The sequence below is a fragment of the Mobula birostris genome, chromosome 9 (assembly GCF_030028105.1).
Source record: "Mobula birostris isolate sMobBir1 chromosome 9, sMobBir1.hap1, whole genome shotgun sequence".
In the NCBI taxonomy this organism is placed as follows: Eukaryota; Metazoa; Chordata; class Chondrichthyes; order Myliobatiformes; family Myliobatidae; genus Mobula; species Mobula birostris.
Genome location: NC_092378.1, coordinates 153,071,537 through 153,098,221, shown reverse-complemented (window position 1 = coordinate 153,098,221; position 26,685 = coordinate 153,071,537). Strand labels below are relative to the sequence as shown.

General features: G+C 49.3%; 2 protein-coding genes across 3 annotated transcripts in view; one reads left to right on the top strand and one right to left on the bottom strand.

The window, feature by feature from the left end:
- Window positions 1-8,579, bottom strand: part of amdhd2 (amidohydrolase domain containing 2) — a 36,762-nt gene extending 28,183 nt beyond the window's left edge. The window contains exons 1-3 of the mRNA XM_072267323.1: window positions 8,265-8,579; window positions 3,953-4,057; window positions 132-401 (exon numbers count right to left, since the gene is read on the bottom strand). Of these exons, the coding sequence (XP_072123424.1) occupies window positions 132-401; window positions 3,953-4,057; window positions 8,265-8,305 (416 nt within the window). The 5' untranslated portion in view covers window positions 8,306-8,579. The remainder of the gene's footprint in view (window positions 1-131; window positions 402-3,952; window positions 4,058-8,264) is intronic.
- Window positions 8,246-26,685, top strand: part of slx4 (SLX4 structure-specific endonuclease subunit homolog (S. cerevisiae)) — a 42,736-nt gene continuing 24,296 nt past the window's right edge. The window contains exons 1-8 of one of the 2 annotated variants that reach the window (XM_072269196.1): window positions 8,246-8,493; window positions 11,917-12,338; window positions 15,706-15,972; window positions 17,448-17,622; window positions 21,269-21,490; window positions 23,922-24,133; window positions 24,228-24,547; window positions 25,845-26,073. In XM_072269196.1, the coding sequence (XP_072125297.1) occupies window positions 11,975-12,338; window positions 15,706-15,972; window positions 17,448-17,622; window positions 21,269-21,490; window positions 23,922-24,133; window positions 24,228-24,547; window positions 25,845-26,073 (1,789 nt within the window). In that variant the 5' untranslated portion in view covers window positions 8,246-8,493; window positions 11,917-11,974. Of the gene's footprint in view, window positions 8,494-11,913; window positions 12,339-15,705; window positions 15,973-17,447; window positions 17,623-21,268; window positions 21,491-23,921; window positions 24,134-24,227; window positions 24,548-25,844; window positions 26,074-26,685 lie in introns of both variants that reach the window. The other variant, XM_072269194.1, reaches the window with a different exon arrangement.

Here is a 26,685-nt window from a genome sequence, read left to right as displayed (position 1 = left end):
GCCAGGGGTTTGGTCGAGCCAGATACATCGGGGTCATTTTACAGACTCTTAGGCACAGTGGATGATGGAAAATGGAGAGGTGAGTCAGAGGGAAGGGTTGCATTGATCTTAGAGAAGGTTAAAAAGTTGACACAACAGGGTGGGCTGAGGGGACTATACTGTACTGTTCTATAAATCGCTGTGCCGTCAGACAGAGAGCAGACGCTTTGCGCGGTGGGGAGTGCGGAGGAAACCGGAACACGGGGGGTCGAACCACATACTCACCATTAATCTGTGTGTCGATGAATCCCGGGGCAACGATACTGCCCTTACAGTCAACCTGGACATCGGCAAACCCCTTCTCATCGAAGAACAACTTCTCCGGGTTAAGGATCTTCCCCTCTCGGACCCATAGGTCCTCCCTTTGAACAGACACAAGCAGAGCAGGGCTCACGACAGCAACACTGTTTAAAGAGGCATTTACACAGAACAGACAGGGAATGGACCAATTGCAGGCAGATAGGGTTAGTCAGATTGGTGTCAGTTAGCACAGACACTGGGGGCTGAAGAATGTAAAGCTGAGGCTTTATTGGGCATTGGTCAGACGTTTGGAGTTCCAGGCCCCTTACTTAAAAGATGTGCTGGCTTTGGGGAGGGAACAGAGGAGGTTCACGAAAATGATCCCAGCAATCGAAGCTTTAATATTTGAAAAGTGTTTGATGAATCTGGGTCTGTACCAACTGGAGTTCAGAAGGGTGAGGGGGGATCTCATTGAAATCTATCGAATATTGAAAGGGCTGGACAGATAGATGTGGAGAAAATGTTTCCTATCATGAATGAGTGTAGGACCAGAGGGCACAGCTTCAGGATTAAGCGATGTCCATTCGGAACAGAGATGAAGAGCAATTTCTTTAGCCAGAGGATGATGGATCTGTGGAATTCATTGCCACAGGCAGCTGTGAAGGCCAAGTCATTGGATATATTTAAGGTGAGGGTTGGTAAGTTCTCGATTAGTCAGGGTGTCAAAGGTTACAGCGAGAAGGCAGGAAAATGAGGGATAAAAATCAGCCACGATGGAATGGTGGAGCAGACCCGATGGTGAAGGAAAGGCCAGGGTGACAGGCATCACGAAACAACACGCCATGGTGACCGCCTGGATGGCGGGAAGGCGGGAAGCGATGAGCCTGTGGCAGACCGAGCTGTTTACTGCCCCCTGCTGGTTCAGTCGGTCCAGAGTAGAATCAGAATCAGGTTTAACATCACCAGAATATAACCATATAACAATTACAGCACGGAAACAGGCCATCTCGGCCCTTCTACTCCGTGCTGAACCCTTACCCCATCCTGGTCCCACCGACCTGCACTCAGCCCATAACCCTCCATTCCTTTCCTGTCCATACCTTGTGAAATTTGTTGTTACTTGGCAGCAGTACAGTGCAATACATAATAACAAACTAAAAGCATTAAATATATACATTAAGTTAAATTCAACGAATAGTGAAAAAAGAGATAAAAGAAATAGTGACGCAAACACGAGGAACTCTGCAGATGCTGGAAATACAAGCAACACACATCAAAGTTGCTGGTGAACACAGCAGGCCAGGCAGCATCTCTGGGAAGAGGTGCAGTTGACGTTTCGGGCTGAGGCCCTTCATCAGGACTAACTAAAGGAAGAGTTAGTAAGAGATTTGAAAGTGGGAGGGGGAGGGGGAGGGGGAGGGAGATCCAAAATGATAGGAGAAGACAGGAGGGGGAGGGATGGAGCCAAGAGCTGGACAGGTGATTGGCAAAAGGGATATGAGAGGGTCATGGGACAGGAGGCCTCGGGAGAAGGAAAAAGGGGAGGGGGGGAAAACCCAGAGGATGGGCAAGGGGTATAGTGGAGGGACAGAGGGAGAAAAAGGAGAGAGAGAGAAAGAATGTGTGTATATAAATAAATAACAGATGGGGTACAAGGGGGAGGTGGGGCATTAGTGGAAGTTTGAAAAGTAGTGAAGTAATGTTCATGGGTTCAATTTCCATTCAGAAATCGGATGGCAGAGGGGAAGAAGCTGTGCTGAATCGTTGCGTGCGTGCCTTCAGGCTCCTGTACCTCTTTCCTGACAGTAACAATCAAATGAGGGCATGTCCTGGGTGATGGGGCCCGTTAATGACGGAGTCTGCCTTTCTGAGGCGTTGGTCCTTGAAGATGTTCTGGATACTATGGAGCCTCGTGCCCATGATGGAGCTGACTAAGTTTACAAGTCTCTGCAGCTTATTCCGATCCTGTGCAGTCGTCCCATCCCAGGCAGCGATGCAGCAGCCAGTTAGGAAACTCTCCACAGTACATCTGTCTCGTGCAGAACAGTTTCCATCCCAGGCCGAGGTGCAACCCACCAGGATAGTTTCTACAGCCAAACCTTCTCGGAAAGCTGACAAAGTACGTACAGTATGGTCGATGCTCTTTAATCACTGAGTCCGTATGGAAGGACCAGGACAGCTCATACACACAGCGGATTTCTCTACAATCATAAACACAAGAGGTTCTGCAGGTGCTGTCGCTGTGATTTCCAGCCGATCAGCTGATCTGGCACTTTGCTGTCTCTGACAGTCCTACAACCAACTCTCACCAATCTTACTGATTAAAACACGGAGGAAGACTGAAATAATCGAGGTGAGTGCAGAGGGCAAGCGAGTGTTTAGTGCCGCCTACCAGCCGCTCGCTGCCGGGGAAGATGTCTCTGTGTGGCAGCTTCCCGCTCGCAGGTCCCAAGCTCCTTGCATTTGAGTGATCTCTCTCTCCCTCGATGCTGTCGGCGGATGGGGCCTGAGCAAGGTTTAACCGATGCGTATTGTAGATTTGGACTCCAATTCAGGTTTATGATGTGTTCTAGTTCTGGACACACTTTTTTGTTACTACTTTTGGGCAATTTTTAAATTGTGGCAGCCTACAGATAATGAACACTGAGCTGAACTGAACTGAAATATGCCTTTTGATTTTGTGTTTTAAACTCGTTGTGTTTTGTTTGCCATTTGCCTGATTTGGTTTTTATGTGGGGAAAGTGGGGGCTGATGCTCGATGTTTTTCTTTGAACGGGTTGGCTCGGTTTGTTTCGTGGCTGTCTGTGGGAAGACGAGTCTCAGGGTCGTACACTGCATGCATAGTCTGATCATAAATGTACTTTCAATCTTAAAGCAACACACACAAAATGCTGGAGGAACTCAGCAGGTCAGGCAGCATCTATGGAAATGAATGAGGAGTCGACATTTCAGGCCGAGACCCCTCATCAGGGCTGGAAAGAACCGAAGCCAGAATAGGGAGGACAGGGAGGAAAAGGAGACCAGCTAGAAGGTGATAGGTGAGACCAGGTGAGGGGGAAGGTGGGTGGATGAAATAGAAGCTGGGGGGTAAAGACAAATAAAATCTCTCCAAACAGATTCTTTCTTCATCAGCCCTTTATCCCTTCCATCTATCCCCTCCCCCACCCATCCCTTCCCCCCCTCACCTGGCCACATCTCTCCCCTCCCAGCTCCTTACTCCATTCCCCCTTCCCCACCCACCCCTTCCCCCCTCACCTAGCCACATCTCTCCCCTCCCAGCTCCTTACTCCATTCCCCCTCCCCCACCCACCCCTTCCCCCCTCACCTAGCCACATCTCTCCCCTCCCAGCTCCTTACTCCATTCCCCCTCCCCCACCCACCCCTTCCCCCCTCACCTGGCCACATTTCTCCCCTCCCAGTCCATTCCCCCTTCCCCACCCACCCCTTCTCCCCTCACCTGCCAGCTTGTACTCCCACCCCTCCCCGTCCACTTTATTGTGGCTTCTTCCCCTTTCCTTTCCAGTCCTGATGAGGGGTCTCAGCCCAAACCGTTGACTGTTTATTCGCCTGCACAGGCACTGCCTGACGCTGACCTCGCCCAGCCTTTTGTACGGGTTTCTGTACAAGCTGCCCCACAATGTCAGTGAAGTCTGGGGGACTCCAGCCCACTCACCTCTGTAACTTGTGATCCTTCAGAATGTAGCAGTTCTTGAACTGGGTAATGGGAGCATCCGAGACTGACTTATTGGACGGCATTGTCGCAGGGAGACACAGTACCCTACGAGAAATGTTTCAGCTGTTAGGAACCGTCATGAGGGAACAGGCTAGACAGTCAGAAAGGTTTACCATATTAGTGCAGAAATAAACCACTTCACACCCAAATTTCAATTCTTCCCCCAGTGCATTTTACTGAGCATCCAAGTCACACACCAACCTAACTTGGAAATGCCCCTCCTCCTTCCCTTTCTCCGACAGTCCACTCTCCTCTCCCATCAGATTCCTTTTCTCCAGCCCTTTACCTTTCCCACCTATCACCTCCCAGTTTCTCACCACCCACCTTCCCCCTCACCTGCCAGCTTGTACCTCTTCCCCTCGCCCCAACTTCTTAATCTGGCTTCTCCCCACCGCCTTTCCAGTCTCGGGTCTCGGCCCGAAGCGTCAACTCTACATCCCCCCCTCCACAGATGCTGCCTGACTTGAATCAATATCAGGTTTATTATCACTGACATATTTCATGGAATTTGTGGTTCTGCAACAGCAAGAAACAGTAAGATATGAAAAATTAAATATATAGTGCAAAAAAGATAGCAAAATAGTGAGGTAGAGTTCAGGAACACAAATCAGACAAGTCCATAAGAAACAGGAGCAGAATTAGGCCATTCAGCCCATCAAGTCTGCTCCACCATTCCATCATGGCTGATTTATTATCCTTCTCAACCCCATTCCCCACCTTCTTCCCGTAAACTTTGACATCCTGACTAATCGAGAACTTGTCAACCTCTGCTTTAAATATACCCAATGGCTTGGTCTCCACACCCATCTGAGGCAATGAATTCCACAGATTCACCACCTCTGGCTGAAGAAATTCCCCCTCATCTCTGTTCTAAAGGGACACCCTTCTATTCTGAGGCTGTGCCCTCTGGCCCTAGATTCCCCCACTATTGGAAACATCCTCTCCACATCCACTCTATCTAGGCCTTTCAATATTTGATAAATTTCAATGAGATTGAACACCACCCCCGCCCCCCCACGATGGCAGAGGGGAAGCAGCTGTTCCCAAGTCATAGAGAACATCACACCAACAGCACTGCCCAGGATTGCACCTTTTGAGGCGTCCACTCCACAATAATCTTGATTCTTTGAATCCTCCTTTTGGAGAATAGTCTCTGTTGGGTTTAACCCTACAATAATAATAGTTCAGGGGCCAAATAAACTCCGTAATTGCTCTGTAATTCCCTGCAGTTCACTCCATTACCATTTTGACAGCCCTTTGGAGGTAACAGCGACCTTTACACCTCGTCAGCAGTTAATGAACCTGGAGATCAGGCACAAACAACAGGAATTCTGCAGATGCTGGAAATTCAAGCAACACACATCAAAGTTGCTGGTGAACGCAGCAGGCCAGGCAGCATCTGTATGAAAGAGGTGCAGTCGACATTTCAGGCCGAGACCCTTCGTCAGGACTAACTGAAGGAAGAGTGAGTTAAGGATTTGAAAGTGGGAGGGGGAGGGGGAGATCCAAAATGATAGGAGAAGACAGGAGGGGGAGGGATGGAGCCAAGAGCTGGACAGGTGATAGGCAAAAGGGATACAAGAGGATCATGGGACAGGAGGTCTGGGAAGAAAGACGGGGGGGGGGGGGAACCCAGAGGATGGGCAAGGGGTATATTCAGAGGGACAGAGGGAGAAAAAGGAGAGTGAGAGAAAGAATGTGTGTATAAAAATAAGTAACAGATGGGGTATGAGGGGGAGGTGGGGCCTTAGCGGAAGTTAGAGAAGTCGATGTTCATGCCATCAGGTTGGAGGCTACCCAGACGGAATATAAGGTGTTGTTCCTCCAACCTGAGTGTGGCTTCATCTTTACAGTAGAGGAGGCTGTGGATAGACATGTCAGAATGGGAATGGGATGTGGAATTAAAGTGTGTGGCCACTGGGAGATCCTGCTTTCTCTGGCGGACAGAGCGTAGATGTTCAGCAAAGCGGTCTCCCAGTCTGCGTCGGGTCTCGCCAATATATAAAAGGCCACATCGGGAGCACCGGACGCAGTATATCACCCCAGTCGACTCACAGGTGAAGTGTTGCCTCACCTGGAAGGACTGTTTGGGGCCCTGAATGGTGGTAAGGGAGGAAGTGTAAGGGCATGTGTAGCACTTGTTCCGCTTACACGGATAAGTGCCAGGAGGGAGATCAATGGGGAGGGATGAGGGGGACGAATGGACAAGGGAGTCACGTAGGGAGCGATCCCTGCGGAATGCAGAGAGAGGGGGGGAGGGAAAGATTTGCTTAGTGGTGGGATCCCGTTGGAGGTGGTGGAAGTTACAGAGAATAATATGTTGGACCCGGAGGCTGGTGGGGTGGTAGGTGAGGACCAGGGGAAGCCTATTCCTAGTGGGGTGGCGGGAGGATGGAGTGAGAGCAGATGTACGTGAAATGGGGGAAATGCGTTTAAGAGCAGAGTTGATAGTGGAGGAAGGGAAGCCCCTTTCTTTAAAAAAGGAAGACATTTCCCTCGTCCTAGAATGAAAAGCCTCATCCTGAGAGCAGATGCGGCGGAGACGGAGGAATTGCGAGAAGGGGATGGCGTTTTTGCAAGAGACAGGGTGAGAAAAGGAATAGTCCAGATAGCTGTGAGAGTCAGTAGGCTTATAGTAGACATCAGTGGATAGGCTGTCTCCAGAGACAGAGACAGAAAGATCTAGAAAGGGGAGGGAGGTGTCGGAAATGGACCAGGCAAACTTGAGGGCAGGGTGAAAGTTGGAGGCAAAGTTAATAAAGTCAACGAGTTCCGCATGCGTGCAGGAAGCAGCGCCAATGCAGTCGTCGATGTAGCGAAGGAAAAGTGGGGGACAGATACCAGAATAGGCACGGAACATAGATTGTTCCAGAAACCCAACAAAAAGGCAGGCATAGCTAGGACCCATACGGTGCCCATAGCTACACCTTTAGTTTGGAGGGAGTGGGAGGAGCCAAAGGAGAAATTATTAAAAATAAGGACTAATTCCACTAGACGGAGCAGAGTGGTGGTAGAGGGGAACTGATTAGGTCTGGAATACAAAAAGAAGCGTAGAGCTTTGAGACCTTCCTGATGGGGGATGGAAGTATATAGGGCCTGGACATCCATGGTGAAAATAAAGCGGTGGGGGCCAGGGAACTTAAAATCATCGAAAAGTTTAAGAGCGTGAGAAGTGTCACGAACATAGGTCGGAAGGGATTGAACAAGGGCGGATAAAACCGTGTCGAGGTATGCAGAAACGAGTTCGGTGGGGCAGGAGCAAGCTGATACAATAGGTCGGCCAGGACAGGCAGGTTTGTGGATCTTGGGTAGGAGGTAGAAACGGGAAATGCAAGGTGTGGGAACTATAAGGTTGGTAGCAGTGGATGGGAGATCCCCTGAGCGGATAAAGTCGGTGATGGTGTGGGAGACAATGGCCTGGTGCTCCTTAGTGGGGTCACGATCGAGGGGTAAATAAGAGGAGGTATCCGCGAGTTGTCGCTGTGCCTCGGCAAGGTAGAGGTCAGTACACCAGACTACAACAGCACCTCTCCTTATCGGCGGGTTTAATAATAAGGTTAGGATTAGTGCGGAGGGAGTGGAGAGCAGAGCGTTTGGAAGGAGTGAGGTTGGAATGGGGACAAGGTGCGGTGAAGTCGAGACGGTTGATGTCCCGCCGGCAGTTGGTTGCGGGCTCCTAAACTTTGTTTACAGTGACCACCACGGTAAAGAAAACCTCACTAAAGCCAAAACACAGTCCCTCGCCCACTGTTCCTTCTCTGTCCCATTCCTCTTCATCCGTTCGCTCCACTCCACAAACCTTCCCAGTTTTCTGGATCTTTTTATAATGTTTCAATGCATGAGACCGTTCAGCCCATCGACTCCTTACGCACACCGCCGCTCCCCTTCCCCTCCAACCAACCTCTTCGGTGTTCATTACCTGCGATCATCCACACCGGCGGCTCCGTTCGCACCCGCGTCACATGACTCGCCTCCAGGTCAGCTGATCGACCAGCCACGCCTTCTCTTTTCTCTCTGTATCTTGTTTTACGGCGGTTGGCATCCAGCTTAATGGTGCTTTACCGCCACCCTCTGCTCCGGAATGTGCACTAGGCATACATTCTAAATCCCTTCACCCAATCGCGTGCGCGCGCACACACACACACACACCCCCCTACACTTCACCCTCCCATCTTTGACCATCCTAGTATCCTATTCCTGTTTATTCGTCATATTCTATAAAAAATCCCCGTACCCCTTTCTCTTTCCTCACCCGCCGACTCCATGTTTGTTCGGGGCAACGGCAGGAAACATGGCGAGGAACGACTTCCGGTGCGAAAGGAGCGGGGCAAAAAAAATCAGCCAGCAGCCGAGAGTATCGGACCGGCACCGGTACCGTTGTCGCGGGAGGGCAACGGAGCCGAGCCGGGGAGGGCAGCCCTGGCGTGGGGCACACGGAAGTGCGGATCCTGGAGGCGCTGCGGAGTAATGCCCCTGGCCGAGTGAGTGAATTGAGTTACAGCCTCCGGCCTTCAACTTTAGGCGGTTAACTGACTGATAGTGAGATGGGTATCGGGAGAGGTAGGGGTAGTGGGAGGGATGGAGGGGAGTGAGGGGAAGGAGGGGTAGGGGTAGTGGGAGGGATGGAGGGGAAGGAGAGGTAGGGGTAGTGGGAGGGATGGAGGGGAGTGAGGGGAAGGAGGGAAGGAGGGGTAGTGGGAGGGATGGAGGGGAAGGAGAGGTAGGGGTAGTGGGAGGGATGGAGGGGAGTGAGGGGAAGGAGGGAAGTAGGGGTAGTGGGAGGGATGGAGGGGAAGGAGGGGTAGGGGTAGTGGGAGGGATGGAAGGGAGTGAGGGGAAGGAGGGGTAGGGGTAGTGAGAGGGATGGAGGGGAGTGAGGGGAAGGAGGGAAGTGGGGTAGTGGGAGGGATGGAGGGGAAGAAAGGAAGGAGGGGTAGTGGGAGGGATGGAGGGGAGGGAGCGGTAGGGGTAGTGGGAGGAGTGAGGGGAATCTGGAAGGGAGAGGAAGGAAGAAGGGGTGGAGGAGGGATGGGAGGGGAGTGCGCAAGCAAGGAAGGAGGAGAAGGAGGGGTAGAGGAGGAGGGTGGGGAATCTGGGAGGGAGGAGGGGAGGTAATACATGAGGTTTAGGAAGCAAGGATCAGATGGGTCTATTGAGGAATATAGGGAAGTAAGAAAAGAGCTTAAGAAGGGGCTGAGAAGAGCAAGAAGGAGGCATGAGAAGGCCTTGGCGAGTAGGGTAAAGGAAAACCCCAAGGCATTCTTCAATTATGTGAAGAACAAAAGGATGACAGGAGTGAAGGTAGGACTGATTAGAGATAAAGGTGGGAAGATGTGCCTGGAGGCTGTGGGTGAGTGAGGTCAATGAATACTTATATAACCATATAGCAATTACAGCACAGAAACAGGCCATCTCGGCCCTTCTAGTCCGTGCCGAATGCTTACTCTCACCTAGTCCCACCAACCTGCACTCAGCCCATAACCCTCCATTCCTTTCCTGTCCATATACCTATCCAATTTTTCTTTAAATGACAATATTGAACCAGCCTCTACCACTTCTACTGGAAGCTCGTTCCACACAGCCACCACTCTCCGAGTAAAGAAGTTCCCCCTCGTGTTACCCCTAAACTTTTGCCCCCTAACTCTCAACTCATGTCCTCAGTACTTCTTTTCGGTATTCACCAATAAGAGGGAACTTGATGATGGTGAGGACAATATGAGTGAGGTTGATGTTCTGGAGCATGTTGATATTAAGGGAGGGGAGGTGTTGGAGTTATCAAAATATATTAGGATGGATAAGTCTCCGGGGCCTGATGGAATATTCCCCAGGCTGCTCCATGAGGCGAGGGAAGAGATTGCTGAGCCTCTGGCTAGGATCTTTATGTCCTTGTTGACTGCGGGAATGATTCCAGAGGATTGGAGGGAGGTGAATGTTGTTCCCTTGTTCAAAAAAGGTAGTAGGGATAGTCCGGGTAATTATAGACCAGTGAGCCTTACGTCTGTGGTGGGAAAGCTGTTGGAAAAGATTCTTAGAGATAGGCTCTGTGGGCATTTAGAGAATCATGGTCTGATCAGGGACAGTCAGCATGGCTTTGTGAAGGGCAGATCGTGTCTAACAAGCCTGATAGAGTTCTTTGAGGAGGTGTCTAGGCATATAGATGAGGGTAGTGCAATAGATGTGATCTACATGGATTTTAGTAAGACATCTGACAAGATTCCACACGGTAGGCTTATTCAGAAAATCAGAAGGCATGGGATCCAGGGAAGTTTGGCCAGGTGGATTCAGAATTGGCTTGCCTGCAGAAGGCCGAGGGTGGTGGTGGAGGGAGTACATTCAGACTGGAGGATTGTGACTAGTGGTGTCCCACAAGGATCTGTTCTGGGACCTCTACTTTTCATGATCTTTATTAACGACCTGGATGTTGGTGTAGAAGGGTGGGTTGGCAAGTTTACAGACGACACAAAGGTTGGTGGTGTAGATAGTGTAGAGGATTGTCGAAGATTGCAGAGAGACATTGATAGGTTGCAGAAGTGGGCTGAGAAGTGGCAGATGGAGTTCAACCCAGAGAAGCGTGAGGTGGTATACTTTGGAGGGACAAACTCCAAGGCAGAGTACAAAGTAAATGGCCGGATACTTGGTACTGTGGAGGAGCAGAGGGATCTCGGGGTACATGTCCACAGATCCCTGAAAGTTGCCTCACAGGTGGATAGGGTAGTTAAGAAAGCTTATGGGGTGTTAGCTTTCATAAGTCGAGGGATAGAGTTTAAGAGTCGCAATGTAATGATGCAGCTCTATAAAACTCTGGTTAGGCCACACTTGGAGTACTGTGACCAGGTCTGGTCACATCACCATAGGAAGGATGTGGAAGCATTGGAAAGGGTACAGAAGAGATTTACCAGGATGCTGCCTGGTTTAGAGAGTATGCATTATGATCAGAGATTAAGGGAGTTAGGGCTTTACTCTTTGGAGAGAAGAAGGATGAGAGGAGACATGATAGAGGTGTACAAGATAATAAGAGGAATAGATAGGGTGGATAGCCAGCACCTCTTCCCCAGGGCACCACTGCTCAATACAAGAGGACATGGCTTTAAGGTAAGGGGTGGGAAGTTCAAGGGGGATATTAGAGGAAGGTTTTTTACTTAGAGAGTGGTTGGTGTGTGGAATGCACTGCCTGAGTCAGTGGTGGAGGCAGATACACTAGTGAAGTTTAAGAGACTACTAGACAGGTATATGGAGGAATTTAAGGTGGGGGTTTATATGGGAGGCAGGGTTTGAGGGACAGGACAACAATGTGGGCCAAAGGGCCAGTACTGTGCTGTACTATTCTATGTTCTATGTAAACTGATTGGGGAAATGGAATCGGTGGGGGAGTAGGGGGCACGATGTTGTGGCGACTGTTAACGCAACTCCAAGATCAGTATAACCCTTTCCTCCCACACAGCCCTCCATTTTTCTACCATCCATGTGCCATTCTAAGAGTCTCTTTAATATCCCTAACGTATCTGCCATTACCTCCACCCCTGGCAGTGCATTCCACACACCCACCACTCTCTGTGTAAAAAAAACACCAACCTCAGACCCCCCCCCCCACTCTTCCCTACAATCAGCGGTCCGCCTGGTGGTCAGCATAACTCTATTAGAGTGCCAGCACTCCAGGTTCTATTCCGCTTGTCTCTGAGGAGTTTGTACGGTCTCCCTGTGAGCGAGTGGGTCCTCTGGGCGCTCCTGTTTCCTCCCACTTTTCAAAGACGTACGGGTTAGGGTCAGTAAGTTGGTGCCGGAAGCAAGCCGACCCTCGCAGGCTGAGCCCAGCACATCCTCAGACTGTGATCATTAACACAAACGATGTATTTCAATGCATGTGACAGATAAAGCTAATCTTTGACACTGGTCGTCCTCAGCAGGAGATGGTCTCAGGCTGCGGTTCGTGCTTCACTCTGACGTCCGTCCCGTGCTGAAGCGATGGATGAATCTGATGATGACTTTGTGGAGCTGGTGAAGAGGGGACCCCGGCCCACAGCTGAAGCGGGAGGCAGGCGCTGTAAATCGGTCAGCTGGGACACGCCGGTTTCCTTCCCCACGAGGGCCAAGCTGAAGGAAAAGCAGGCGCCTTCCAGCGAGCCGAACTGCACCAGCAGAAGCAAGAGCTGCAGCGATGGGAACCCCGCGAGCCATCAGGCGGAGGGTCCTGGAAGCCAGGTACCCAACCCACCGGCCCCTCCCTGCAGCCACCCAGTACAGCAGCCCTGTGAGGACACACCTGGCCCGATGAACCCCAATGCCACACAACTGCTTGGGACCGCAAGAGTCAGAGATGGTTTCACAGGTGGGTGCTTGTAACTTTAAAAATAGATCATGCAGTTCACCACAGTGCAAATTCACATTTGAATTCAGGAACTGTAACAAGACAGAATGCTACTGACCAGTTGCTGAGTTTTAAAAGAAGTTGGTTCTTTCAGGTTGTCGTAGCTGGCGGGGTGTGGGGGAGGTGGGTGGTGGGGACAAGCTCCCACTACCTATTAAATTTTCCCAATGCCGTACATCTCAGATAGCCTCTGGTAGCCGAGTTCAGCTCCTGGCCTTCACGTGTGGCCTAGCTCCTAAGCCTGGCAGAATGATTACTACTGACGAGGTTCGGGGCAAAGGTGGGTTACTGGCATCTCAAAGCCAGTTGCTCTGGGCAGGTGGGGCTCGTCGGCCGCGGTTGGCAGCTCATCCCCTGCAAAACTGATCTCAAACATCTGCCTTGCCGCTCTACCCATTCGTGGGAAAGGCTTCGGGAGTAAACCCCGAGGGAAAAATCCGGAGCTGGAGTCCCTGAGGCAGTCCTACATTGAGCTCCGTGCTGACTGGCAGCTCCTGCGGTGCCACTGGTGCCAAACTGTCAGCCTGTGCCATTCCTTTGGGTTGATCAGCTGTGTGGAGAGGGGAGCCTGCTGCGTGGGCTACAGCTTGTTCTCCACATCGTACTGCCGTCACGGAGACAACGAGGACACGACCTCCATGGTGTTATTGTGTTCGGTGGTATATGTGTACAGTTGAATACAGTAACCTGAGCAAGGGACTCTGCAGATGCTGGAAATCCAGGGCAACACACACAAAATGCTGGAGGAACTCAGCGGGTCAGGCAGCATCTATGGAGGGGAATAAACAGTGGATGTTTCACACTGAGACCCTTCTTCAGGGCTGGAAAGCAAGGGGGTAGAAGCCGGAATAAGTCGGTGTTAGGAGGGGGAAGTTTGTTCAACCTGGCAGGGTGATAAGTGAAGTCAGGTGAGCCAGAGGGTGGATGGTTGGAGTAGGAGGAGTGAAGTAATTTTCCCTGTGAGGCAAATGTCTTGAAGAGTTGTGTTTGGATTATTAATCTGAATTATTATTCTAGTAATATAAGTATTGTGTTACCCAGCCCTTAAATCCTGGACTGGGCACTACCTGCTGCCCCCAACTGGACATGGCGCACAAACTCCAGTATTATACCGTGATTCCGTTTGTGTAGATGAAACTGAGGGGGCTGTGCTGTGGGGGGAGGGGGGAGGAAGCTTGCCATCACTGTTAAAAGCAGGAGATTCAGGCTGATTTATTGATCACGTGTACATCGATACACACAGTGAACGGTATCATTTGTGCTTAGAATCAGCACAAGCTGAGGATGTACTGGATAAGTGTCACCTCACGTTCCAGCTCCAAATACCACGCCCACAATGTTCAGCAGGAGACAGCAGCAAATCGAGCTCCGTACCGCCCTCCCTCTCACCACATGCACGTACACGGACAGATCTCCAGCTTCAGTCCAAATCTCCCTACTCCAGCAACTGGATTTAACTCTGGTTAGTGTCGACTTTCAAGACTGAAGATTATTTATTGTCATTCTTCAATACACGAGTGTTAATGAGAACAAAATCATTGTTACTCCAGATCCGATGTGCCATTTAAAAAAAACACAGGAAGCATAAAGAACATAATTTTTGAAAAACACAGAAAAGAAGAATAAATCTAAATATAAAAGCAATCCTATCAAACACAATGTACAAGTAACTGTTAAATACGTAGGCTGCTAGTACATACATAAAGTGATGTTGATGTGCTGGCTCAAAGTAAATTTATTATCAAAGTACATATTTGTCGCCATATACAACCCTGAGATTTGCTTTTTGTGGCCATACTCAATAAAACCATAATAGAATAAAACCATAATAGAGTCAATGAAAGACAGCACCAAGCAGGCAGTTTGTGCAAATGACAACAAACTGTACAAATACAAAAATAAATAATAAGTAAATAAGCAATAAATATTGAGAACAATGATGGTTGGGGTGGGGAGGGGTGGGTAAGTGGGTGGAGGTGTTGACTAGCCTGACTGCTTGGGGAAAGGAACTGTTTTTGAGTCTGGTGGTCCTGGTGTGGATGCTACGTAGCCTCTTTCCTGAGGGGAGTGGGACGAGCAGCCCATGGACAGGGTGGGTGGGATCCTTCATGATGTTACTGGAGGTAGCAGGTACTAACCTCTCATTTGTCACATCTCCCACGGGTAGAAGGTGATTTACAGCTCGCCAACTCTCAAAACCATGCCAGTCTCCCTCTTATTATGGAAGCTGTTGTCTGTTAAGTCTCAGCCCTTTGCACAACAGGGATAACTGACAGTGACCACCCAGCACCTGTCTGGGACATGGGAGGGACCCAGTGCACTCAGTGAGGAGGGGCAGGCAGGAAGACGTTCTGTTCTCAGCAAACTGCTCACTGGGCGGCACAACAGTGTAGCAGTTCTTGACCTGTGACCGGGGTTCGGTTCTTGACCTGTGACCGGGGTTCGGTTCTTGACCTGTGACCGGGGTTCGGTTCTTTACCTGTGACCGGGGTTCGGTTCTTTACCTGTGACCGGGGTTCGGTTCTTGACCTGTGACCGGGGTTCGGTTCTTGACCTGTGACCGGGGTTCGGTTCTTGACCTGTGACCGGGGTTCGGTTCTTGACCTGTGATTGGGGATCGGTTGCTGCTGCTGTGACTGTGTGGGTTTCCTCCCCAGGCTCCAATTACGCTTCCCCCTCCCCCCCCATTCCAAATCAGAATCAGGTTTAATATCGCTGGCTTATGTCATGAAATTTGTTATCTTTGTGGCAGCAACACATTATAATACATAATAATGGAAAAGTATATATGTTTATAATTAAATAAGTAGAGCAAAAAAGGAAAAACGTAGTGAGGTTCAGTGTCTGCTCAGAAATCTGATGCCCTGTTCCTGAAACGTTGAGTGTGTGTCTTCAGCTTCCTGTGCCTAACAGTCAGAAGAGCTGATGGGGCTCCTTAATGACGGACACCGTCTACTTGACGCACTGCTCCTTGAAGATGACCTGGGTACTGTGGATCCAGCGTGCACAGTTCAGGGTTAGTGAGTTGTTGGTACTGGAAGCACAGTGAAACTTGTAAGCTGCTTCCAGCTCACCCTCGGACTGTGGTGTTGATACAAGTGGTGTGTTTGGCTGCGTGTGTGATAAATGAAGCTAACCTTTAATTCACCAGAAATCAGGATTGAATTCTGGTTGCTGGAGCCTGTGCGGCAGCAGCACTACCTGCTGCGGAGTAGATTTTCCAGACAGGAATACTTGTTGTGCATTCATCTTGAGAGAGTAGGAATGCAGGAATTAATTTGTGATCCAGTGGCAATTGCTAACATTTCCTACGTGTCCCTTTTTCCAGGCATTTTCTTTGGCAGGCGTTCCAGCCGTTCCCAGACTCAGATGGCCAGCCGGCTGGGCGTGAAAGAGCGAGTGCTGGGAAACATGCAGAAATTCAGGAGGAAGGAGCCTGAGCGACTGCGACACGCTACTGACGAGGACACGCGTTCGACTCCAGCTCTTCAAGAGGATGGGAAGAGGGAGGTCGCCAGCTCGCATGATCCACGCCAGGGCAGTGGCGGAGAGCAACATCATCCGCCCTCAGTATCCCTCCCTGTAACGTTCACTTGTAAGCAGCACAATTCCTTTCTGAGCTCTTATTTTCTGTATTCAGTAACTTGCATTTGTGGGGCATCCAGATGTTGTGTCTGGTCGTTCATCTCTCTGGCTGTTGTGAAAGGGTTAACATAGGAGGAGTGTTTGATGTCTCTGAGCCTGTATTTATCAGGAGAATGATGGGGAATCTCATTGAAACACAACAAATATTGAAAGACATAGAAAGAGTGGACATGCAGAGGATGTTTCCAACTATGGAAGAGTCTGAGGTCAGAGGGCAGAGCCTCAGAGCAGAAGGATGTCCCTTTTGGACAGATGAGGAAGAATTTCTTTAGCCAGATGGAGGTGAAACTGAAATTGATTGCCATGGATGGCTGTGGAGACCAAGTCACTGGGTATATTTAAAGCAGAGATTGTGAGGCTCTTGATTAGTCAGGGTATTAAAGGTTATGGGGAGAAGGCAGGAGGATGTGGTTGAGAGAAAAAATAAATCAGCCATGCTTCCAGATTGTTTAACGTCATTTCCAGTTACACAAGTGTAAAGGGGAACGAAATAATTGTTGCTCCAGATCTGATGCAGCACAAAAGACACAATAAGATAAAGAACACAATAATAAAAAACACAATAAATATAAATACTTAAGCTGGCTGATATACAGAGATTGATTTTATGTCCATAAAGTGACGCTAGGTTCAGGAGTGTCTGTACGTAAGCTGACTGACAGGAAATGATAAAGTAGTGGTGGTTGGGGTGTGGAGGGGTGGGTTGGCGGGTAGAGGTTTTGATCACCTCACTGCTTGGGGAAAGACACATTTTTGAGTCTGTTGGTTCTGGTGTGGATGCTACATAGCCTCCACCCTGATGGGAGTGGGACGAACAGTCCGTGAGCAGGGTGGGTGGGATCCTTCATGATGTTCCTGGCCCTTTTCCAGCAACTTAGTATATAAAAATGGAGAGCAGGCTCATATGGCCTAATTTTGCTCTGTCTTATGGTCTAAGCTCTTCATGGCCTGCGTCTCAAACAGCCTCTGACAACCAAGTCCAACTCCTGGCCTTCACGTGTGGCAGAGTTCTCATGCCTGGCAGAGCTGTTCTCACTGACAGGAGAAGGGGCAAAGGTGGGCCACTGGTGCCTTAAAACTAGTTGCTTCTGGCAGATGGGGCTCATTAACCCTGGATGGTAGCTCATAACCTCTGCTGCCTTGCGGCTATACCCGCTCACGGGAAAGGCTTTGGGAGTAAACCCTGAGGAAAAATCCGGAGTCAGAGTCCCGAATGCAGCTGACTGCTGAGGCCACTCCCAATGACGACCAGAGGTGCAATACCCATGGTCGACAACGACCGACGGAGGCCACACATATAGTCTAAGCCCAGAATGTATGAGATTCTTCAAAAATAACTAGATCTTTAATTATTCCATTGTGTTTTATTTAGAAACTCTCAGTTTTTATGTTTATAATGTGTCAATTCTTCCAAAATCTCTGCAGCCGATGAATACCAACAGCACGCACCCAGCGACGCGTCCTTGCCAGGGGAGCTCCAACGGGAAATGAGAGCAGCTGCTGTCTATACGCTGGAAGACAACGGGCTCTTCTTTTGCCTGATCTGTCAGAAAGATCTCTCCAACATGAACTCTGTTCGGCGCACGCAGCATATCAACAGGTGAGGCTGGAGCCGACTTTTCCAAAGCTTTTGGAAATGGTTTGTTGTTACGTATACCAAGGAATGGTAAATAGCTAGCCTCACGTACCGTTCACACAGGCAGTGCGTTACACTGTACACTGCGTACCGTTCACACAGGCAGCGCGTTACACTGTACATCACATACCGTTCACACAGGCAGTGCGTTACACTGTACACTGCGTACCGTTCACACAGGCAGCGCGTTACACTGTACATCACGTACCGTTCACACAGGCGATGCGTTACACTGTACATCAGGTACCGTTCACACAGGCAGTGCGTTACACTGTACATCACGTACTGTTCACACAGGCAGCGCGTTACACTGTACATCAGGTACCGTTCACACAGGTGATGCGTTACACTGTACATCAGGTACCGTTCACACAGGCAGCGCGTTACACTGTACATCAGGTACCGTTCACACAGGCAGCGCGTTACACTGTACATCAGGTACCGTTCACACAGGCAGTGCGTTACACTGTACATCAGGTACCGTTCACACAGGCAGCGCGTTACACTGTACATCAGGTACCGTTCACACAGGCGATGCGTTACACTGTACATCAGGTACCGTTCACACAGGCGATGCGTTACACTGTACATCAGGTACCGTTCACACAGGTGATGCGTTACACTGTACATCACGTACCGTTCACACAGGTGATGCGTTACACTGTACATCACGTACCGTTCACACAGGTGATGCGTTACTCTGTACATCACGTACCGTTCACACAGGCAGCGCGTTACACTGTACATCACGTACCGTTCACACAGGCAGTGCGTTACGCTGTACATCAGGTACCGTTCACACAGGCAGCGCGTTACACTGTACATCACGTACCGTTCACACAGGCAGTGCGTTACGCTGTACATCACGTACCGTTCACACAGGCGGCGCGTTACACTGTACATCAGGTACCGTTCACACAGGCGGCGCGTTACACTGTACATCAGGTACCGTTCACACAGGCGGCGCGTTACACTGTACATCAGGTACCGTTCACACAGGCGGCGCGTTACACTGTACATCAGGTACCGTTCACACAGGCGGCGCGTTACACTGTACATCAGGTACCGTTCACACAGGCGGCGCGTTACACTGTACATCAGGTACCGTTCACACAGGCGGCGCGTTACACTGTACATCAGGTACCGTTCACACAGGCGGCGCGTTACACTGTACATCGCGTACCGTTCACACAGGCGGCGCGTTACACTGTACATCGCGTACCGTTCACACAGGCGGCGCGTTACACTGTACATCAGGTACCGTTCACACAGGCGGCGCGTTACACTGTACATCAGGTACCGTTCACACAGGCAGCGCGTTACACTGTACATCAGGTACCGTTCACACAGGCAGCGCGTTACACTGTACATCAGGTACCGTTCACACAGGCAGCGCGTTACACTGTACATCAGGTACCGTTCACACAGGCAGCGCGTTACGCTGTACATCGCGTACCGTTCACACAGGCAGCGCGTTACGCTGTACATCGCGTACCGTTCACAGGCAGCGCGTTACGCTGTACATCGCGTACCGTTCACACAGGCAGCGCGTTACGCTGTACATCGCGTACCGTTCACACAGGCAGCGCGTTACACTGTACATCGCGTACCGTTCACACAGGCAGCGCGTTACACTGTACATCGCGTACCGTTCACACAGGCAGCGCGTTACACTGTACATTGCGTACCGTTCACACAGGCGATGCGTTACACACTGAGGTAAGATAAGGGAATTTGAATAGGTTTTTTACATTTCAAAGTAAACTTTTATCAAAGTACATACATGTCACTATATACAGTGCTACCCTGAGATTTATTTTCCTGCAGGCATTCATAGTAAATACCAAAAACACAATAGAATCAAAGAAAAATCAAGCACAACAGAGACAGACAAACAACCAATGTGCAAAAGACAAAAAACAGCAAGTACAAAAATAAACAACAAAATAATAATAGTAAATAAATAAACAATAAATATCAAGAACATGCGATGAAGAGTCCTTGAAAGTGAATCCATAGATTGAGGGAACAGTCAGTGATGGGCCAAGTGAAGTTGAGTGAAGTTATTCACACTGGTTCAGGAGCCTGATGGTTGAGGGGTAATAACTGTTCCTGAACCCGTTGGTGAGGGCCCTGCGGCTCCTGTACCACCTTCCTGATGGCAGCAGTGAGAAGGGAGCGTGTCGTGGGTGGTGGGGGTCCCTGATGATGGATGCTGCTTTCCTGCAACAGCGTTATTATTGCCACACGTACGGAGAAACAGTGGAAAGCTTGTCTTGCACACTGTTCACACAGATCAGATCATTACACAGTGTATTGAGGTAGAACAGCGTAAAACAGTAACAATGCAGAATAAAGTGTAACAGCCACAGAGAAAGTGCAGTGCAGGAGACAATAAGGTGCGAGATCAAAACCAAGTTCGACTGTGAAGTCAAGAGACCATCTTATCGTACCAGAGAACAACTTAATAACGGCAATGATGGAAGATGTAAAGAAAGATTAGCTTTATTTGATATGTACATTGAAACTGAAATGCGTCGTTTGTGTCAATGACCAACACAGTCCGAGGACGTGCTGAGGGCGGTCCACGAGTTTCCAGTGCCAGTGTAGCGTGCCCACAAATTGCTGACCCTAACCTGTACACCTTCGGAATGCTGGTGGGATGCGAAACACCCAAAGGGAACCCACAGGGTCACGGGGAAATGTAGAAACTCCTCAGGGGTCAGCAGGTGCAGTAAACTGTGACACTAACCACTACAAAGAGTAAAGGTTGGAGATTGAGCAGCACCAGAAGGAAGGGGATGTGTAAAAGCTGATTGGTTCAGGAGTCTGACGGCACTGAGCAGCTGGGTTACAGTCCATACTGTAGGCTGGACTGAAGCTGGGTTGGATAAATGGATTTAATTACTTTCGGTCTTGCTTCCACTAAGGTAGCGGAGCATTTTGTCACAGCGGCCGCTCCAGGTCCAATAGATAGCGCAAATGTGTGTCTTAAACGTTATTCTTGTGATTGCAAGAGCTGATTGGAGATCAGTAATGCAAGATACTGTAAGTCCGGTTCATTAGTGAGACTGGTGGCAGGGGAGTTGCTTGGTTGCTGCCTATATAAGGCCCTCATACTGCAGCCTCGCCTGTTACAGCCACCCAGAGGAGGAGGCACCAGAGGCTTTGTGAAAGAAAAGGGAGGCGCAGCGGCATGCTGGAATTGGTGCTGGGTTGGGGTCTGGCCCTTCCAGGCCAGCTCTCCCGTTGGCGCTTCTCTCCAGTGTTCGCTCCCTGGAAGACAAGCTGGCTGACGCAGCGTGGGTCAGGCTGGATTGCCTTCGCCTGAGTCTGACCCAGTGTGAGATGAGAAACTGCTATGTACTTGTTCTTACAGAAACGTGGCTCCAGGACAACATCCCATTCACCATCGTCTCCAGGCCGTGTCACCCAGGGACTTGTGCTGATACTATTTTGTGACTTTGTGCTGGATTATAACTGTATGGGCCATGTGTGACTGTATGTACTGGAATTTGTGCCTTGGACCCAGAGGAACAATGTTTCATTTATCTGTATATGTGTATGGCTGAATGACAATTAAACTTGAGCTTTCTATCTGTCCTGGCAGGTGTCTGGATGAAGGAGAACAGAGGGCAGCTGCAGCCACCTCTGCAATCGTACCTCTGGTTCCCGAGTGTCCAATCTGCGGGAAGCGCTTTAAAACCCTGAAGGGCCGAGTGAGTCACCTGAAACGCTGTGCGAGTGAAATGGAGGTCCCTCCGCAGCTCCTGCTGCAGGCAGTCCAGAGACAGAACTCGCAACCTCCTGAAAGCTCAGCTCCTCACACTGGGTAAGTGCTGCAGGAAGCCGGAGGTGGTGGGGTGCTTCTCACCCCTCAGCTCTGCCCTGTTTTTACCATGGTGGCTCCGTGCGCTGGGGCCTGTCTTCAGCACCCGTCCCCACAGTTCGGTCCTGGCTGTCCGTCTCCTGGTCAGATGGGTGACTCGGATACTCTGTACTGACCCCTGCTAGCACCTCTTGGTATCTGGAATTGGAATTGGTTTATTATTGTCACGTACGTAAATGGATACTTTGTTGATCCCGAAGGAAATTACAGTGTCACAGTGGCATTACCAATGCACAGATATACAAATATTAGAAGAGAAGTGAGAAAGAATTAAAAAAACAAGTTACCTGAAACAGTCTTAACAGGAGGGGTCATCACTTCTTTGGCTATAGATTGACTCATTATAAAGCCTATTAGCCGAGGGTAAGAATGACCTCATACAGCGCTCTTTGGAGCAGTGCAGTTGTCTTAATCTGTTACTAAAAGGGCTCCTCTGTTCAGCCAAGGTGGCATGCAGAGGGTGAGAAACATTATCCAGAATTGTCTGGATTTTCCGCAGGGTCCTTTGTTCCATCACAGCCTCCAGTGTGTCCAGTTTGACTCCTATAACAGAGCCAGCCTTTCAAATTGGTGTATCACCCGTGTTGATGCCATTGCCCCAGCACACCACCACACAGAAGATTGTAGTGACGACAACAGACTGGTGGAACATGTGAAGACTATGTATGGAGATACAGTGAAGAGCTGGTCTTTCTTACTGTTCATACAGATCAGATTCCCCAGTGCATTGAGGTGGAAGAAGATCAAACAGTAAAAGAATATGAAATAAAGTAGAAAGGTTACCAGGAAGATCCAGTGCAGGGTGAAATGGCAGGCGATTGGAACTAGAGTGATCGGGGTCAGGATGGGCAGTTGCTGTACAGGTCAGTGCAGTGTGTAGTGAGACTGTGAGGAACAACAGGCAGATGATAGGGCAACATTGCGGTCAGTGGGATGAAGTGGTGTATCATAAGGACAAAACTGCAAGGGGTGATGAATACAGGACTGAAGGTGTTATATAGGTACAATTAGAGATTGGCAGGTATGATCCTGTGGGCGACACTGATTTGTGACTGAAAGGAGGCCATGGTTGGGAGCTTCACATTCAAGGATACACCTTGTATCGGAAGGACAGGCAGGTAGGCAGCGCATTCCACGCACCAACCACTCTCTGAGTAAAAAACCTTCCTCTAATATCCCCCTTGAACTTCCCACCCCTTACCTTAAAGCTATGTCCCCTTGTATTGAGCAGTGGTGCCCTGGGGAAGAGGTGCTGGCTATCCACTCTATCTGTTCCTCTTATTATCTTGTATACCTCTATCATGCCTCCTCTCATCCTCCTTCTCTCCAAAGAGTAAAGCCCTAGCTTCCTTAATCTCTGATCATAATGCATACTCTCTAAACCAGGCAGCATCCTGGTAAATCTCCTCTGTACCCTTTCCAATGCTTCCACATCCTTCCTATAGTGAGGTGACCAGAACTGGACACAATACTCCAAGTGTGGCCTAACCAGAGTTTTATAGAGCTGCATCATTACATCGCGACTCTTAAACTCTATCCCTCAACTTATGAAAGCTAACACCCCATAAGCTTTCTTAACTACCCTCTCTTAAATACCCTATTGGTACAAATGAAATCAAATCCTTAGAAAGAGGATGAGAAGATGTGGAATCCTTGTGGGTAGAGTTAAGAAGGGTAAAAAGACCCTGATGGGATTTGTCTTTAGGCCTCTGAACAGGATGCAGGATATAAATTTCAATGGGAACTAGAAAAGGCCTTGGGGGATTTCAGTATGCGGGTAGATTGTGAAATGTGTGTCTTAAACATTATTCTTGTGATTGCATATGTGTGTATATATATATATGTAAGTATAAGTAAAAGGCTGCGGAGACCAAGTCATTGGGTATATTTAAAACAGATATTGATACATTCTTGATTAGTCAAAGGCTATAGGTACAAGGCGGGAGACTGGGGTTGAGAGGGATAATAAATCAGCCATGATGAAATGGTGGAGCAGACTCAATGTGCCAATTGGCCGAATTCTACTCCTGTGCCTTACGGTCTAAAGCACACAGAACAATGAATCCACCAGTGTTATTGTGGTAACCACCAGGTAACCTGCTTGATTTTTATTGAGCGATTGTTACTGTGCTGTATTCAGTTGGGATTAACTTTGGTCCTAGAACCCCAATGTTAAACTGGACTGTGCTCTTTAATATGAATGCCTCTGTATAATGGACAGGCTGGACTGAAAGTCATCTGACCTGTACCTCTGACTGAGAGAACTACACTGAGGTGACAACTCACAGTCTCCATTGTGGGATTTGAACCCACGACCTTCTGCCTCAGGGACCAGACTGTTATGTACTGACACCGACCATTTCCCCCCGCTCAGTGCCAGCGTTCAGCCTGGTCGAACAAAGAGGAAAGCTTCAACAAGAGAAAAGCAGGCGACGAAGAAGTGCAGGCAGCAAGTGGACGAGGAAACAATGGTTGCCATGGCCTTATCGGCCTCTCTGTTAGAACAGGAGAGACGGGAAGAGGCAGAACTGACTGCAAGTCTGCAGGCTCAGAACTTCAGCCTACCCAAAACAGTGCCTCCTGCTGGTAGGATTTCATCCATTATTGTTCTTACATTACACCCATCTTATTTCTATTTAAATATCACATTTAAATTGTAATTTTTATTGCCATTTTGAAGACAGGAAATGTCAAAAGAAGAAGAAGGCTGGCCCTTCATTGCTACTGACGCAGGATCCGGAATTGACCCTTAAACGCGTCCAGGACCGCCTGTCGCTGCTCTTGTCAGTGGAACGAGAGGAGTGCCCCACCCCGCCGCTACCTGCCAGTACTTTTACCCCGGGCGGGGTCCTGAAACGCGTCTGGCACGTGCAGCCGGGGACAGCTGAGCAAGACAGCCTCTGGTGTCGCAGTGCCTTGTCCAGAACTGGCGAAGAGGACGCTGTGCTGTTCTACACAAGTGACCTGGTCCCTCCTATAGTCCCCTGGAAGCCGCAGCAGGTGAGAGAGAGGCTGCAAAATTCTGAACTATCACAAATCGTATTAATTTCCTGGCCCGCAGTCAGCACCTCGTTTCAGATTCGTTTGTTTATCACGTGTACATACATTGAAACACATCGGGAAATGCATCGCCGTGTTAACAATCAACGCAACCGAAATGTGCTGGGGGCAGCCCATGTACCTGAAAAGTTTCCAGAGGTTTTCACAGGGGGGCAGAGCTTTAAGTTGAGAAGGATGGTGTAGCAGTTAGCGAAACGCTTTACAGAACCAGCGAATGCCATCAGGATTCATTTCCCGCTGCCGTCTGTACGTTCTCCCTGTGACCACATCGGTCTCCTGGCACAGTCCGAAGGCGCGGGATAGGGATAGTGAGTTGTGAGAACGCCACGTTGGCACCAGAAGCTTGGCAACACTTGTGGGCAGCCCCCAGCACAACTCCAGACTGCACTGGTCATTGTCACCAGTGTAAAGGAGATCAAAGTAATTGTTACTCCAGATCCGATGCAGCACAAAAAAACACAATAAGCATAAAGCTAATAAAAACAAATAAACACTAATTATAAATATGAAAGCAGATTTACAGAACAGAATGTACAATTTATTTAGCGATACAGTGTGGAACAGGCCCTTCCAGCCCACTGAGCTGCCCCCCCCACCCACCGATTTAACCCTAGCCTAACCGCAGGACAATCCACAATGACCAGTTAACCTACTAACCAGTACGTCATTGGACTGTGGGAGGAAACCGGAGGAAACCCACACGGCTCACAGGAAGGAAGGTACAGAGAGCATGGGAATTGAACTCTGAAGGCCAACGCCCCGAGCTGTAATAGCAGTGTAATAACCGCTACGCTGCCGCGATTGCCAAGTGTGTATATTTCACTGTGTTTCGATCAGAATCAGGCTTAACATCACCGTGAAATTGGTTAACTTTGCAGCAGCAGTACAATGTAAGACATGATAAATTAAAAAAAAATTACAGTAAGATATGTATATAATAGTTAAGATAAGTATTACAAAAATAGAAATAAAAAAAGTGGTGAGGTAGTGTTCTTGGGTTCAATGTCCGTTCAGGAATGGGATGTCAGAGGGGAAGAAGCTGTTCCTGAATTGTTGAGTGTGTGCCTTCAGGCTTCTGTATCTCCTTCCTGATGGTAACAATGAGAAGAGGGCATGTCCTGGGTGGTGGGGGTCCTTGATGATGGAATGCTGTTTTCTGCTGCACCACCCCTTGAAGAAATGTCCTGGCTACTACGTGTGAGTAACAAAGCTGATCTTGTACTGTGTTTCATTGAAGGAGAAAGCTCAGGCTGGTGAGGAATCACCGTTACCCTCTGCAGCCCCCACCAGATCCAGCCCGGGGCTGGCCTCCCCACACTCCTCAGCAGAGGACAGGTGTGCGGCTGGGAGTGAGCAGGAGCGCACCTTCTTCGACCTGATGGACCTAGCAGGCGAGGGATTGACACTGACGCAGTGGGAGTCTGGAGTGAACGCACAGGAAGGCAGTGAGGGATCAGGAAGTGAAGGTGCGGTGAAACTTTGTACAGCTAATCAGCATCTAAGCTCTGATAATTACAGGACACTTGAGGGAGCAAAGTGATAAGGTTTATGAACGAGTTGCTGGAAATCAAGAGCAATATACACATAAAATGCTGCAGGACCTGAGCAAGTCAGGCAACATCAATGGAAGTGCAGTAACTGTTGATGTTTCAGGCCGAGACCCTTCATCAGGACTGGAAAGGAAAAAGATGAAGCCAGAATAATAGACAATAGGTGCAGGAGTAGGCCATTTGGCCCTTTGAGCCAGCACCCCCATTCACTGTGATCATGGCTGATCATCCACAATCAGTACCCCGTTCCTGCCTTCTCCCCATATCCCTTGATTCCGCTATCTTTAAGAGCTCTATCTAACTCTTTCTTGAAAGAATCCAGAGAATTGGCCTCCACAGCCTTCTAGGACAGAGCATTCCACAGATCCACAACCCTCTGTGTGAAAAAGTTTTTCCTCAACTCCGTTCTAAATGGCCTACCCCTTATTCTTAAACTGTGGCCTCTGGTTCTGGACTCCCCAAACATCCGCAACATGTCTCCTGCTTCTAGCGTGTCCAATCCCTTAATAATCTTATATGTTTCAATCA